The 13,506-nt window shown below is 40.7% G+C and overlaps 1 protein-coding gene across 4 annotated transcripts in view; it reads right to left on the minus strand.

Moving 5' to 3' along the window:
- The window catches only part of LOC112136798 (transcription initiation factor TFIID subunit 4), a gene marked incomplete at its 3' end in the record, with an annotated part of 16,939 nt that extends 3,667 nt beyond the window's left edge, over positions 1-13,272 (minus strand). The window contains 15 exon segments of one of the 4 annotated variants that reach the window (XM_036211680.1): positions 1,059-1,161; positions 1,293-1,349; positions 1,802-1,927; positions 2,944-3,026; positions 3,799-3,959; positions 4,044-4,116; positions 4,444-4,552; positions 6,830-6,940; positions 7,068-7,157; positions 7,995-8,117; positions 8,980-9,081; positions 10,009-10,104; positions 10,185-10,306; positions 11,222-11,674; positions 13,151-13,272. In XM_036211680.1, the coding sequence (XP_036067573.1) occupies positions 1,059-1,161; positions 1,293-1,349; positions 1,802-1,927; positions 2,944-3,026; positions 3,799-3,959; positions 4,044-4,116; positions 4,444-4,552; positions 6,830-6,940; positions 7,068-7,157; positions 7,995-8,117; positions 8,980-9,081; positions 10,009-10,104; positions 10,185-10,306; positions 11,222-11,666 (1,801 nt within the window). 4 annotated transcript variants of the gene reach the window in all.
- Between the last annotated feature and the right edge of the window lie 234 nt (positions 13,273-13,506).

Below are 13,506 nucleotides of genomic sequence, written 5' to 3' on the forward strand. Positions count from 1 at the left end.
ACAGCCAATCAAACATCGAGACGTCATCAGTTGTCGCAGGACCCCGAGCCGTTCTGACACCCCGAGTAGATGTGGTACCTACACCGGCAGACAGACCGCTATGCTGGGGCTGGATCACGTTTAAACCTAAACTACATTTAAAACGTCCCCCTGATGCGCTTGCTGTTCGGAACGTCGGGGTCTGCAGCTCTCGGGACGCGGCGCCGGACGCGAGCCGGTACCACCAGACGTGGTACTGGACCACGCGAACCGGAGCCGGGTTAGAGTGCAGGAGCTCTCCAGGTCCTAGCGCCGGCCGGTTTTAGCTCGCAGCTCGGAGGTTGGAGACCAGCCCGTGATCTAGTGAGAGCAGCCGGTGAGTTAAAGGGGGGACGCCCGCGCGCGCAGTATGGAAAGGCACGGATGAGAAAAATCCGCGATTAATGCGTCAAAAAAATTGTCGGCGTCAAGCACGTGTCAGATTAATGCGTTTTTAACGCGACAAATCTGACAGCCCTAGTTTTTAATCTCTCTCATGGATACCAGTTAAGGTAAAAAAAAAAAAAACTCATTGGGGAAAAAAATAATAATTTCACCGTGCGTGTCTTTTGGTATCCAGATGAATCCACTTTTAATTTAAACATGCCTAGAATAGCACAAGGGCTAAAACTTTTAAGGATGAAAAAAACAGCAAAGCAAGCCCTGAGTGACGGCTTTAAGGGAAAGAAGGAAGGAAGAGGAGGATAAACGAGATCAAAGGAGAGGTTTGTCTGCTTATTCACATACAATTGCATGGAACCCCCATTTTGGTCGAGAAATACTGTCCTTTTTGGTAATAAAAGACCAATTTAACTGGCTATATAGGTTTTTTTTTGTTGTTGTATCTTTAAATCTTCAACAGCAAAGATCTTTTACCCGTTAACACTTGAGATGCTTGTCTTAACCTCTATTGTGCTTTTAGATACTTTTGTGGTGTTGCCAACATAACATGTTATCAGACAAGTGTTGGAGAACTAAGCTGCTGGAAGTTCATGTCCAGTCGGTCCAGATTCACTTCTGAAGATGACCACAAACCTGACCGTTACTCTGGTCCAGCACTCTCTTCTTTCGAGGTCCGATGGCGGCCAAAGCGGTGAGGTTCGCCTCCTTCTGCTGCAGCCGAGCTTCCTCCATCTGTTGCAGCTGCAAACACACACAGGCCACACTTCCCTTCTCAAGCATTGTGGATAAAATTGCTTCATTTTTAAGTCCGAAATATCAACCTATCCGGCTTCTCTAAGACAGGAGTGCAGGCAACAGGACTCCTGGCTCACCTCTCTGGCTCTCTGTCTGAGCAGCTGAACCTGAGGGTCTTCAGTGTGGAAGCGACTCTGCAATCAGACACCACAGTCAGAACAAACAACACACTGACCTGCTAGAGGTGTTGATAAGGGTTCAAGCATTAACTGAATTGATCACACTATTATATGATTGTGATTGCAAGGCTTTCATAAAGCACTGACCATATCACACATGAAAGTGCACTGATCAAGAGTTAGAGAGCCATTTCAACTTTGCGCACTTCACTTTGAGGCATGACTGTCTTCAAAGGCTTCAGCATCGACAAAATTGACAAGCAGAACCCAGCAGTCAAAGAAACTATTTGGATCAGTGTGGGGATAAACTCAAATCCACCAACACTTTAGGTGAGAAACAGGACCTGATGGTGTTCATCAGAGCTGCAGGGGTGAACCAGCTCTCGCTCTACATCACTCAAGTTTTTTTTAAACATTTATGTTTATTAAAAAAAAAAAATATACAGATGTGTAAAGGATTACCTTACCCTGGCTAAACGGAGTAGTTTCTCCTTTTCCTCTTCATCTTTCCTCCTCTTCTTCAGCTTCTCTATTTCCTCCAGGAAGCGAAGCTGAGAGCGGACATCGCTCACCCTGACATGCCAGGAATCCTCCTGTTGTCAAGACACACATAAAACTTTAGTAAGTCAGAGAGTTATCTACAAAGTCTGCAACAGCCTGGTAGTATGGGCGGACTAAAAAAAAGCTGTGGAAAAAAAACAGATGCTTCCAAACCACAAGAGCACAGAGAAAAACTCCTAAAAACGTCTGAAACTGATACATGTTCCATACGTTATATCTCTCAATAGTGTCCAGGCTCCTTTAAGGCAACCATAAAACCATTTCACCAATCAATGGGTTACATTGTGATGACAGAAGCTCGGCCCCAACGGGTCCATTCCATTTTTCCATGGACCAACGACCAATGGGGGACCAGAAATGGTACCAGTCGGTCCTGCTTATCGGGTCCATTTTGTAATGGAACGCTCAGGAGTCCAGTCCGGTCTGCTCAGTGGACACAAGGCATTAGGGCCTCCAATACTAAAGGGAGGTTCCATGCAGGGGCACTAGATTTAATTGCAGATCCAACACTGCAAACCCCTTTAAAACAATTGCATGGCCAGAGGAGGAGCATCTATGTCACCCAATCAAAATCAATGTGACAAACAGAAATCAGAGACAAATATACCTTAATTGTGGTAGACTAGATACTTTTATCCAGCAGGTCCTGGGACGGACATAAGGCATGAATAGAAGTGTCTTCAGCCAGACATGCAAGGACATAATAGCCAATACTTTATTGATTTCAATTACTTTATTTCATTTATTTAACTTCTATTTTATCAGGAAGTTCCTTGAGATAAAATCTCCTTTTTGAGGGAGACCTGGCCAAAAGCCGTTAACACATAAATATATTTTTGGAGGATACATATACTGTTGCTGTATAATATGATACAATAGTCTGTTTAATTTACTAGTCCGAGTCTTCTGCCCTCTTTTGTTTTCATTCTTCATTTTTGCTTCATTCAACATGTGGATCTTTTATTTGCTGCAACCAACAACATTATCTTAAGATAAATACAACAGCTGAGCTAAAAAAACAAAAAAAAAAGTTGAAGTTTATCTGCACCTGTTGAGACGTCCTACGATGCTCAGCCACAGCAGAGATCTTCTCCATCAGCTCTCGCAGACGCTCCTGAGTAGCATGAGAAACTAGAGCCACCACATCCGGACCCACATCAGTAACTCCAAACGACTTTCCTAACAGAATACACTTTTACTCTTCTGAGCAATAAGAAAGCAGACACATAAATAGATAATGGAAAAAAAAATCTAGAACATTTAAAATGTTGGAATTCTCTAGAAAATCCTGATAAATGGAGCTTCACATGCCCTGGAAAAAATGAAAAAAAAAATCATTTAAAGTCCTGCACCAATAATCTTTTTATCCACTGTAAAAGCGTTCTAGGTGGTCCATTAGGTACAATATGCAATCTTCGGTGAAATTTAAAAACATGAGTCCCTTTCTAGGATATAGTATCTGCAGATCAGCGGTTCTTCAGAAACCCGATTGAGTTTACGGCAGGACTGTTGGTGCTGAAGTAAGCCTTCACTTATTTCCCATGATGCCTTTGTTTACACTCCCTCTTGCTAGCTTACAGCTGTACAGTTTTGAGCCAGACATCAGCTCAAACGAGGAAAACAAAGACGTACATGGATGTATTTGTCTGCAAGTGGGTACATCCGCATGGAGCGGGGAGACTTTGGCCCGCCCATCGCATTTTTTACGTCACAACTGAAAGCTTTTTCTCATGACGATCCCAAAGTAATACTCAGAAATGAAGTTTTAAGCTTGAATCCTTTTATATACGTCCTCTGTCATGATAAAAATGCTACAAGAACATGTTGAAACACCATTTTCATTGGAGTGGGTCTTGTTTGAATTGAACAGTTGGAGAGCCGACAGCCGAACCCTGTTCATTACCTGTGTGCAGGATCCAGGTGAGCAGGTGCTGAGGTGAGAGGAAGAGCTGGTCCTGGCAGGACTGCACCACGGAGCCCACAGTGGAGGTGAGAATCCGGGCGTTCTCCTCTCTCAAGTTGACTCCTGCCATGGAGGCCACATCATTGATGTCATCATCCTCTCTGCCACACAGAAGTAAGCAGACTCCACTTGTGAGCACTTTGGAGCCCACATAACCCCCTGTGACGAGATCTGACCCTTCTAACCTGTAGGATCCACAGCTGGCTCTGAAAACACCTCTGGACTGATCCTGAGAAGCACGTTTCCCTGGAAACGCTCCTGTTGAGCAAAGAGACAAACATTTAATTCCACAGAGAATTCTACAGCTGCTGGATTAACAAAAATTCTGACTTGATCTGGCCTGATCATCCTGGACTATCTGCATGTTTGTCATGTAGAAAAAAAGAGGAGGAGCTAAGTCCATTCAGAGAAGAGAGCACATTCACAGTATAGTTTAAGAGTATATGTAGCATCACATACAGACAGAAAACGAAACATGCGAGTGCATATTCATGTGTTCAGATTTTAGCATTCTTAAACATGGAAATGAGGAACGCAGTAACCTCTATGTCATCAAATAATTTCTGAAGTTCCCCGTGATGATACCTGGGATGTGACTTCCTGACAGAACCACTGTGCTGCCGAGCCCACCTCTGCGAGACACGTCGGTTCTGGATGGAGTTGATCCAGAACTTGAATCATATGCACGGAGAGCCTGTATCAAAAAACATGATTGAACTCTGATTCTGAAGGGAAAGCAAATCTTAAAACACAACTGGATGTCTCCATAAAAATAATAGAACCATTTGGGCGTCATCTTGAAGCAGCAGAAACTGTCATTCAGCGGGCTTTTGAACCACCATGAAGGGACATCAAACCCAGAAATGGCTCTGGGAGAATCAGGGTTTGGATTATGATCACATTTCAGAAATTCAAACTCTAAATTCAAACCTAAATCCAGATTATTAACTTCTTTTGTGCGAAAAATTCCCCTTTGAGATTTCAAATGGAATCAGGAGAGTCTGAAAATCTGACATTTCTAATCTAAAATCTGCAGGAAGCAGTCAACTGGTAGAATGAGTCAGAACCAGACAGGCTGAAGCTGATTTCTCTTCTAATTATATCGATTGCTTAGACATTGATTGGTTACTTTTATGTTTTTACTTAAAATGCTGCACTTTTACAACTGTATTTACTAATTGTTTACATTTGGTATTGCATCCCCCCCCCCTTTCTTTGTATGCTAAGACAATCAAACTTTATTCACGCAGCCCTTTACAACAACCATTGCTTGAACCAAATCCCTCAAACCAATCCTTTAATTAACTGCAACCAGTGTAATAAAAACTACACTGGATCAAGAATGGAACCTTGAGGAACTCCGCAGATCAGAGAACCAGCGCCAAAAGAAATTTACTGCAACAGTATTAGCCAGGTAGAGCTTGAACCAGCCGGAGAACAGCTCCACAGAGGCCAAATGACTGAGACAAATATGAGATGTGAACAGAATGATCCAGTGTGAGAAATGCTGACAAAGGATAAAGCATCAGGAGCTGAACAGGCTTTTTAAGCAGTCCACAGATAAAAGAAGATGATTCTGCACTTTCAGGAGTGCAGAGTCGGTGCTTTGTCGAGATCTGAAACCAGATTGAAGTTTTTCCTACATCCCATAATCTTAAAATGAAAACAAGTGGATAAGCCAAAGAACTTACACCTCTAAAGCTATTTGAATGCCTCTAAATACACAAGGTGGTATAAAAACAAATGTATTATATTACATAAGCAGTCCCAATTTTGCATGTAAGTTAACAGTCACAGAGTGTTGAGGAATGAGTTTGAGTTTTGAGTCAAACAAAAAACAAAGAAAATAGGAAAAAACAAGATAATGATCGTGAAATAACGGAATTGTGTTTACAGTGGACTACTATTTAGAACAGAGAGGGGGTCTGTGGAGATCTGATTTTTGTGGACCAATAAACTACCAAGCCAAGACCATTACAGACACCCTACAACCCCCAACAGACATGCAGACCATAACAGTCCAATAGACAAGATGCAAACAATTGTTTTTCTTTTTCAACAAAAATTTTGAGAAACATTAGTGATGCACTGAATTTTCAGCAACTGAATGTATACCACCAAATATTGGGGTGGGGGAAAAAAGCACTCGACTTTGGTGGGAATGAGGCCGAATAGTGGCAAATGACAATCAACTAGCATCTAGTGCCTATTTTAAATGTTGGCAGTGTGGAAATATTTTTAAAAGATCTGCCATTAGCAGAAGCTGTGGAACTAAATTTTTGTGAGGGGGTTCATCAGCAAAAACCTTCACCACATCTGCGTTAATCAGGAATTTAAAACAGCATGAGGAATACAAGAAAGAGACGGCTGCTTGGGCTAAAAAGAAGGCCAGCTTTGTTAATGCCACTCCTTCTGTGTCCAATGTGTTTGAAAAAACAAAAAGAATCCCAAGGGATACCCCCAAAGCAAATGGAATAGTGAAAAACGTAATAGAATACTTGGCTTTAGACGGCAGCACTTTTAAAAACATAACTAAGTGGATTACAGTTGTAAAAACAAAAGGTATAATTTAATTAATGTAAAGGTTTTGTTTAAAGGCCCTGCCTTATGAAATGCACTAGCACACTTACTGGAAAGGCTTGAATTATAAAATATAAAATAAACATATGGTTTATTTGAAAAAGTTGTGTAAAATGTATTCTACAATATTACAGCAATATTTTAAAAATAAAGAAAAACTCAACTAAGTTGATTTTTGGTCACTATTCGGTATTCGGCCAAGGGTTTAAGTTATTATTTAGCTTCTGCCAAAAATATTCACTTCGGTGCATCCCTGTGAAACATTGAGAAAAAATTCTTCCAAAAGGAGAAAAGAACGAGCCCACTGACAAAAAAGGAAAGTGAAAATTTCCTGTCGGAATAAATGACGGTAAAGAGGTTAACATGGGGATGTCCTCTGATCAGACATTACCTGCTGTCTGCTCAGTTCTGCCTCAGACGACTTTGTGTTCTTGGATGTAGAGGCCTGCTGGATGAATAACTGTGGGTCTGAGGTCAGTGAACGCACCGCAGGGAGGCTTTTCTGAAGTCAAATAGTGAGAGAAACATTAGGTTTGTAGGACACTGACTTGCCAAATCACAGGAGGAACTGGCACCACAATATGTGTGTGTCTTGGTGAAACATTCAGAGTTCATTTGGTTCATTTCACCTTTAGGAAAGGCACTAAGCAGGGCTGTGGCGTTGACTTCAGCTCCTCATACAGCAGCTCTGTGAACTCCTCCGCTTCCATCTTTCCCTCCTGCAGCAGGAAGAGAACAGCCTGATAGATCAGAAGACAGGAACTCATAAAGAAAACACAAACAGCTTTGGAAACATCCTGATGTTGAGAAAGATCCATGTTTTACATCATCTTGAGGGAATAGAGAACCAGACTCAGCTGATCAGACATGAGACCAAATTCTGATCTTTTTAGTCCTATGATCACGAACTAGAAAATGAGGAATCAGAAGTTCATTCCTCCTGAAAAAGTTTTTTTTTTAAGATACTCATCTATATTTTGGTCTATGACAAGTGGAACCTCATGGGGTCACAACCTGATTCGCTTGTGCTTCTGTGAAAATGCAGAAACGTTCAGGAAGGAGCTGAATAATAATTCTAATAATTTAACAATGTGGTTGCTGTACAGGTCAGCTGTGGTGAAGAAAGCAAAGCTCTTAATTTACCAGTGGATCTTTGTTCCAATACTCATCTGTGGTCATGAGCTCTGGGTCAAGAATAGAGGTCCCGGATACAAACAGACAAAACCAGCTTCCTCCCAACGGTGTCTGGGGACTCCCTTGGAGGAGTTTGGTCCCCCATAAGGGGCTTGGAGTAGAGCTGCTGCTCCTCCATATCAAGAGGAGTCAGCAGAGTTGGCTCGAGCATGTTCCTTAGAGACAAAACCTCAGGACACGGTGGAGAGACTACGTCCCTCAGCGGCCCGAGAACTCCTCCAGTTTCTCTTTGATCAGGTGTGCTTGGCCAATAAGGAGCTTCAATGGATTGTTAGTTGGAAAACATGTAGGACACCGGCCCTCGAGGACTGACTTTGGGCACCCCTGCTTTCCCTTGACCTTAAAGTAGGGAGTTGGATTACCAGCAGACTTCGGACCAGTCCTCGAACATTGTTGGCCATGTTGGCAGACCTGGAGTCACTGGACGCCAGCTTGATCAGAGTCACCAGGAAATTCTTACACTTCTTCACACTTTCCAGAGTCTCCTGTTGGAGAGAAATCGAGAAGAAGCTCAAACATTTTGTAGATGCATACATGGAGACAAGACTGGTTCTTCAGAGGAAAACGTAGGAAAAAGATGAGCAATAAGACCTCTGATGATGATCTGCAACATTTACAGCTTCAAAAGACAGGAAAAAACCATGATGAAACTGAAATGTACTGGACTGATTCAAGACCTGAGTTCATTTCAGGGAAAAAAATAGCAAAAACATCAAACCCAGCAAAATTAAATAGCGGGTTATAAAGTACTCTGTGGGAATAATAGTAATGAAATAATGATAAAATTATCTATCTTACTGTATATTTATAAAATCATATTTGTTATGTGTATATATAGCTCTTATGAGTCTGACTTATTGCCTCCATCAGTATCATTTTTTCTAATTCCATCATAGTGTAAGGCCATCTCCACATTTAATACTTGTTTGCCTAATTATTATTTTTGATGTTTGTAGTTTTCACTTATCTGACAATAAAAATGGAAATCTAATATTCTGATTTCAACCTTACAGCCTCTTTCTCTTTTGTTTTTTCTAAACATAGGATCATCAGAAAAAATCTAACGAAGATTCAATTACTTTACCATTTAAAAAAACATGATTGATTATATTAAAGCATCACAATAACAAAAATATTTATAAAGACAAAGTACAGATGAATGGAACTTTACCTTTTGTGTTTTATTTAGTTTACTTTTATTTTTTCCTTCATTTTAAAGACAAAATCCCTAAAAACATATCCGTACTAATTGGGAGTTTTTCGTTCTTTCCATATCAGCAGAATGATGAATCTCTGTTGCCCTAAAACTGCAGCTGCTCTCTGAGCTGACGATGACAGAATCCTCACCTTACTGAAAGTTCTCGTTATCTCCTTCTTGGTGTCTCCAGATGCCTGAGGGAGAGCTCTGAGGCTCGGGGCCGCAGCAGCTTTGGGAACCATGGCGATGCACTGGACAGAGGACAAACAGGGCTGCTGCAGCTGGAGCATGTATACTCTACATCAAATGTGTCAAAGTCAAGACCCAGGGGCCAAATCCGGCCCTCCGGGTAATTCTATCCAGCTCTGCAGATCTTTTTATTTTATTGGTATTAATGACCCGATGTTATCTTGCACTTCTTTCTAACTTGTATAATGTTGATAAAATATATTTTAATGGAGAGTAAAATATTGAAAGTTATTTAAGGTCTAAGTTGATTTATTCTGGAATAATATTCCTGCCTTTTTATTATTTATAATTATGTTAAAATTTAGGGGTTTAAGGATCTAAAAATTCGCATTCTGCTAGCTTTTTGGACTATTTTTGCATTTACTAAGATTTTTTTAGGCTATTTTGGTTTTTAGCTATTTTTTCAGCTACATGCTAGCGGTTTTGGCTTAAATAAGTTTTTTTTATTTTTTTTTAGGCTAGTTTGGCATTTAGCTAATATTTTAGCTGGCTGTCAGTTTCAGCTATTAACTTCAGCATCTTCAACTATCAGCACTAGCATCTTCAGCAGCCAAATTCAGCTTACAGCATTCACACTAGTGTTATTGCAGGTAATGCTATGTATCTAGATCATAATTATGTTAAAAAGTTATAGTTTTAAAGTTTTAAAAATGTAGTTTTAGATTGTTCAATAAATGGTTATCCTGTTCAGCCCGCGACCTAAGACGTGTTTTGGATTTTGGTCTCTTGTGCGATTGAGTTTGACATCCCTGGTCTAAATGGTTCTGGATGTAGAATGTCTCTTAGTTCTGCAGAACCCTTCCCCACAGGTTTCACACACAGGCCTGATCCTTGTCACACTAATTTGGATCCGGAATGTTGTAGAACAAGATGAAAAACATAAAGTGTGAGGATCCTGTGAGACCGAGACACAATTGTTGTAACTTTACCAGAGCTGGTTTTTGAACCGTCTGGAAGGTGGAGGGCGTCGTCATCTGGATGAGCGATACCTTCTCGTTACCTTTGGCTCCTGTGACTGTGGGCACCTGGAAACAGCCACAGAACCGGGTCAGAACACTGACAGTCAGAACAACAGTAACTCTTACACAAATCAAGCCAAACACACCTGCTGGGTCAGAACCCGAGGCGCCTGGCTGCTGACAATTCTCGGCCCTCGTTGAGCCTGAGCCAGAACCTGCTGGGACACCAGCATCAGCTGACCGCTGTCGCTGCGGATCAGCATCATACCTGCCATAAAGAAACCCATTAACACACCGGTCCTGAACAGAACTTATGAATGTCCGACCAGCAGAACCAGATCAATTCTGAGTTTCACAAACACATGAGACGGCTAAACTGTCCCTCCCTCAGTATATAGCTTCCTCACTCAAAACCAAAACAGGAAAAAGAAGCAAAACTGCTGAGCAACTTCAATCATGCAGCAGACCAGAATCAAAGGTTTCTCTGGAAGCTGCAGCTCATGAAGATAAAGAGAAACGGTATGCTGCTGTCAAGCTCAGCACATTTCAAAAGAAAATCTTTGTTCTGCTGGTGGTTTAAAAAAACATAAGATTCCAAAAACAGAACATGAATGCTTCTGATTTCACTCTGAATCCTCATCTGCAGGAGCTCACCATCATTGGGGTCAGTGGTTAAATTTCGTCAAGTCAAAGCTATATTGATAGCAGAAGAATCCTGAATTATTTGTAGGCGTTTTCTCTGATTAATTTATTTATTAACCATCTGAAACTTCTAATGAGCTCTGGAGGGCGAAAAAAAAAAAAAAATCACAAACCCATTAATATTAATAGAAAAATTGGTTATTAATACTTGTGCATAAATCTTTGGAACTATAGCTATCAAATGTGTTTTTTTTGTTGACATAACATTAAGGATTTTTTAAATAAATATTGCAACATAATGTCAGGCTAGTTCTCATCATGTCTAGATCTTTTGGTCAACACTAAGTTCTAAAAGTTGTAGGTTTCTGTCTATGAAACAACACAGAGATGAATTTCTACTGCTGCGCTGTAGAAACTGTACTAGAAAATGATGCAAGTTTTTTGATTTTGGCTAAAACAGCATAATCAAAATTAAAAGTCCACTGAAAAAAAAGTAGATCAAAAGATGATGTAGGATTCAGAGAGAGCCCCTGCAGCTCACCTGCTGGGATCTGGAGGTTGGGGGGCAGCTTTGGAGAGGCATTGTGTGGCGCTGTGGGGGCCACTGGCTGTGCAGCTGCTGTTCTGGGTACAGTTATTACCACCGTCCTTCCAGGGGGTGTCATCTGATTGACGGTCTGCTTTGGGACGGGATGACTCGCCCCCACTTGGATTGTGGGCTTTGCACTCACCATAACAGAAGGGGAGGGCTGAGCCACTGGTGCAGCACCTGCAGAAGGGGGAGGCTGGTGCCCCTGACTGCAGGGGATGACACTGAGTGGGAAAGACTCCCTCTGGTGGGTGTCAACAGCAGCAGGCTGGGGGGTTGCAGCTGCAACAGCTCCACATTTGATTGGAACTTGTATCATCTGCAGTTTGACAGACGAGTCTTCCTCCCCCAATGACCCACATGAGTCTGACTTAGGTGCTTGGTCTCCGCGGTTCATCACCACACCTGAAGGTCAAAAAAATAACCAGTTTCTCTGACATGTACAATGGCGAGTGTGACCCATGATCACCCGTAAGCTCCAAGTCTTTAAGGCAGGGGTGTCCAATTCCAGGCCTTGAGGGCCAGTGTCCTGCACGTTTTCCAACAACCTGCCATTGAAACTCCTTATTGGCTCAACGCACATGATCCAGGTAATCAGCAGCAGATAAAGCAGGATTTCTGGAAAACCAGCAGGAGGCCAGCCCCTGAGGACTGGATTTGTGCACCCCTGCTTAGAAGAAACTTTGACTAAAGTTACACAACATTTGCTATCTCATTGTTCAGTCCATCTTGTCAGATTTCAAATAGTCTGGTCTTCAAGAGGGAAATAAAAGATAACTTTTCTCATTCTGGCAATTTAAGCAACAATTTTAAGTTTTGACATCCTTAATTCTTAATGTCTATTTAATTTTAAAGATCCACTCTATTGCAAATTGTGTTTCTGGTGTTTTAACATGTTCTTATAGTATTTTTTCTTATGATGGAGGTCATAAATAAAATGATTTAATCTTAAAACTGCATTTCTGAGTATTTCTTTATTCATTCATTCAAATCGATGTGAGTAAGGAGCAGACAAACTGCAGTTTGAAAAAGCTCTTAGTTGTGGTGCAACAACTGAAATAGGCAGGACAAAGTCTCCCTGGCCTGCTCCATTCTGATGTATCCACTTGCAGATAGATTCATGAAGGTCTTTGTTTTCCTCGTCTGAACTGGTAACAAGTTTCTAATGAAACTATGTCCTAGAAAAGAACAGGGTATCTTTCTTATTTCGGATAAAAACTGCATAATCATAATCAAAAGACACACTTTCAAAGCTAACGCCCTCTTGTGACAGATATGGGAACTGTAGCAAAATTTACTGCTCGTGATTTAATCTGTCTTGATGGGATCCTATAAAATATATATATGTAAAGTTTAAAAATATGCACATGTTGGTGAACAACCACAGATAAACCATGTGCTGGCTAGTGGAAAATTCTGTCTTTCTCGTGTATTTTTACTGTAAAGTTACTATTTTTCATTTTCTTTTCTGTATGCTGTCAATCAATGTGGGAAATTTTCTTTACTAATATTTGTAACAGGTGTTGTGTCATCTTTATTCTTTTCCCCGAGAAAAACAAATCCCAGCACATTTTTTACTTGCTTTTTAGATAAGGTAAATTCATAGCTTGTAAATAGCATGTCTTGGATCCTTGTAATTTAAAGGGTAAATCGTGACTCTGCATGCAAAAATAAAAAATAGACATTTAATAATTTGATAAGTAAAGTTTGTTTGGGAAGACTTTCGTTTATCCAGGATCGTTCCAGAAAAAATAGTCCAAAATGATAAACACCTGTCTTAGCCTAGCGCTAACATTTTAAATAATGAGAATATATTTTCTGGATTATTTCCTGAATGTTTTTTAACGTTGTCTAATTATCTAAATCTTTAATTAAACTTACCAGAGCCTGTTGGGCTGTACGTCGCGAAAAACTAGTTGAAACTCGTGGTGGTAGCTTTGCTTTGAAGCAACGAGTTCCCGCCGTTAGCACGCGCTCACTCAGTCACGTGGATTTAAGATGCGTTCGCTGCCGTCAGAAATATCAAGCTCCAGGTTGAACGTTTTGTCTCATAAAGAAAAAGAACTTTTAATCTATTGCAAACATGTATTTAACGTTATTTTTACAGTTTGGTCATCATACGTTAAATAAATGAAATAAAATAATAGACGTGTCTGATAAATTTTCAAACCAAAAATGTACAAAAAGTTTGAAGTGATTATTAAAGGTTTAATAATGACACCTGTCAAGAAGGGCTG

This window comes from Oryzias melastigma, linkage group LG4 (genome assembly GCF_002922805.2).
Source record: "Oryzias melastigma strain HK-1 linkage group LG4, ASM292280v2, whole genome shotgun sequence".
Lineage (NCBI taxonomy): Eukaryota > Metazoa > Chordata > Actinopteri > Beloniformes > Adrianichthyidae > Oryzias > Oryzias melastigma.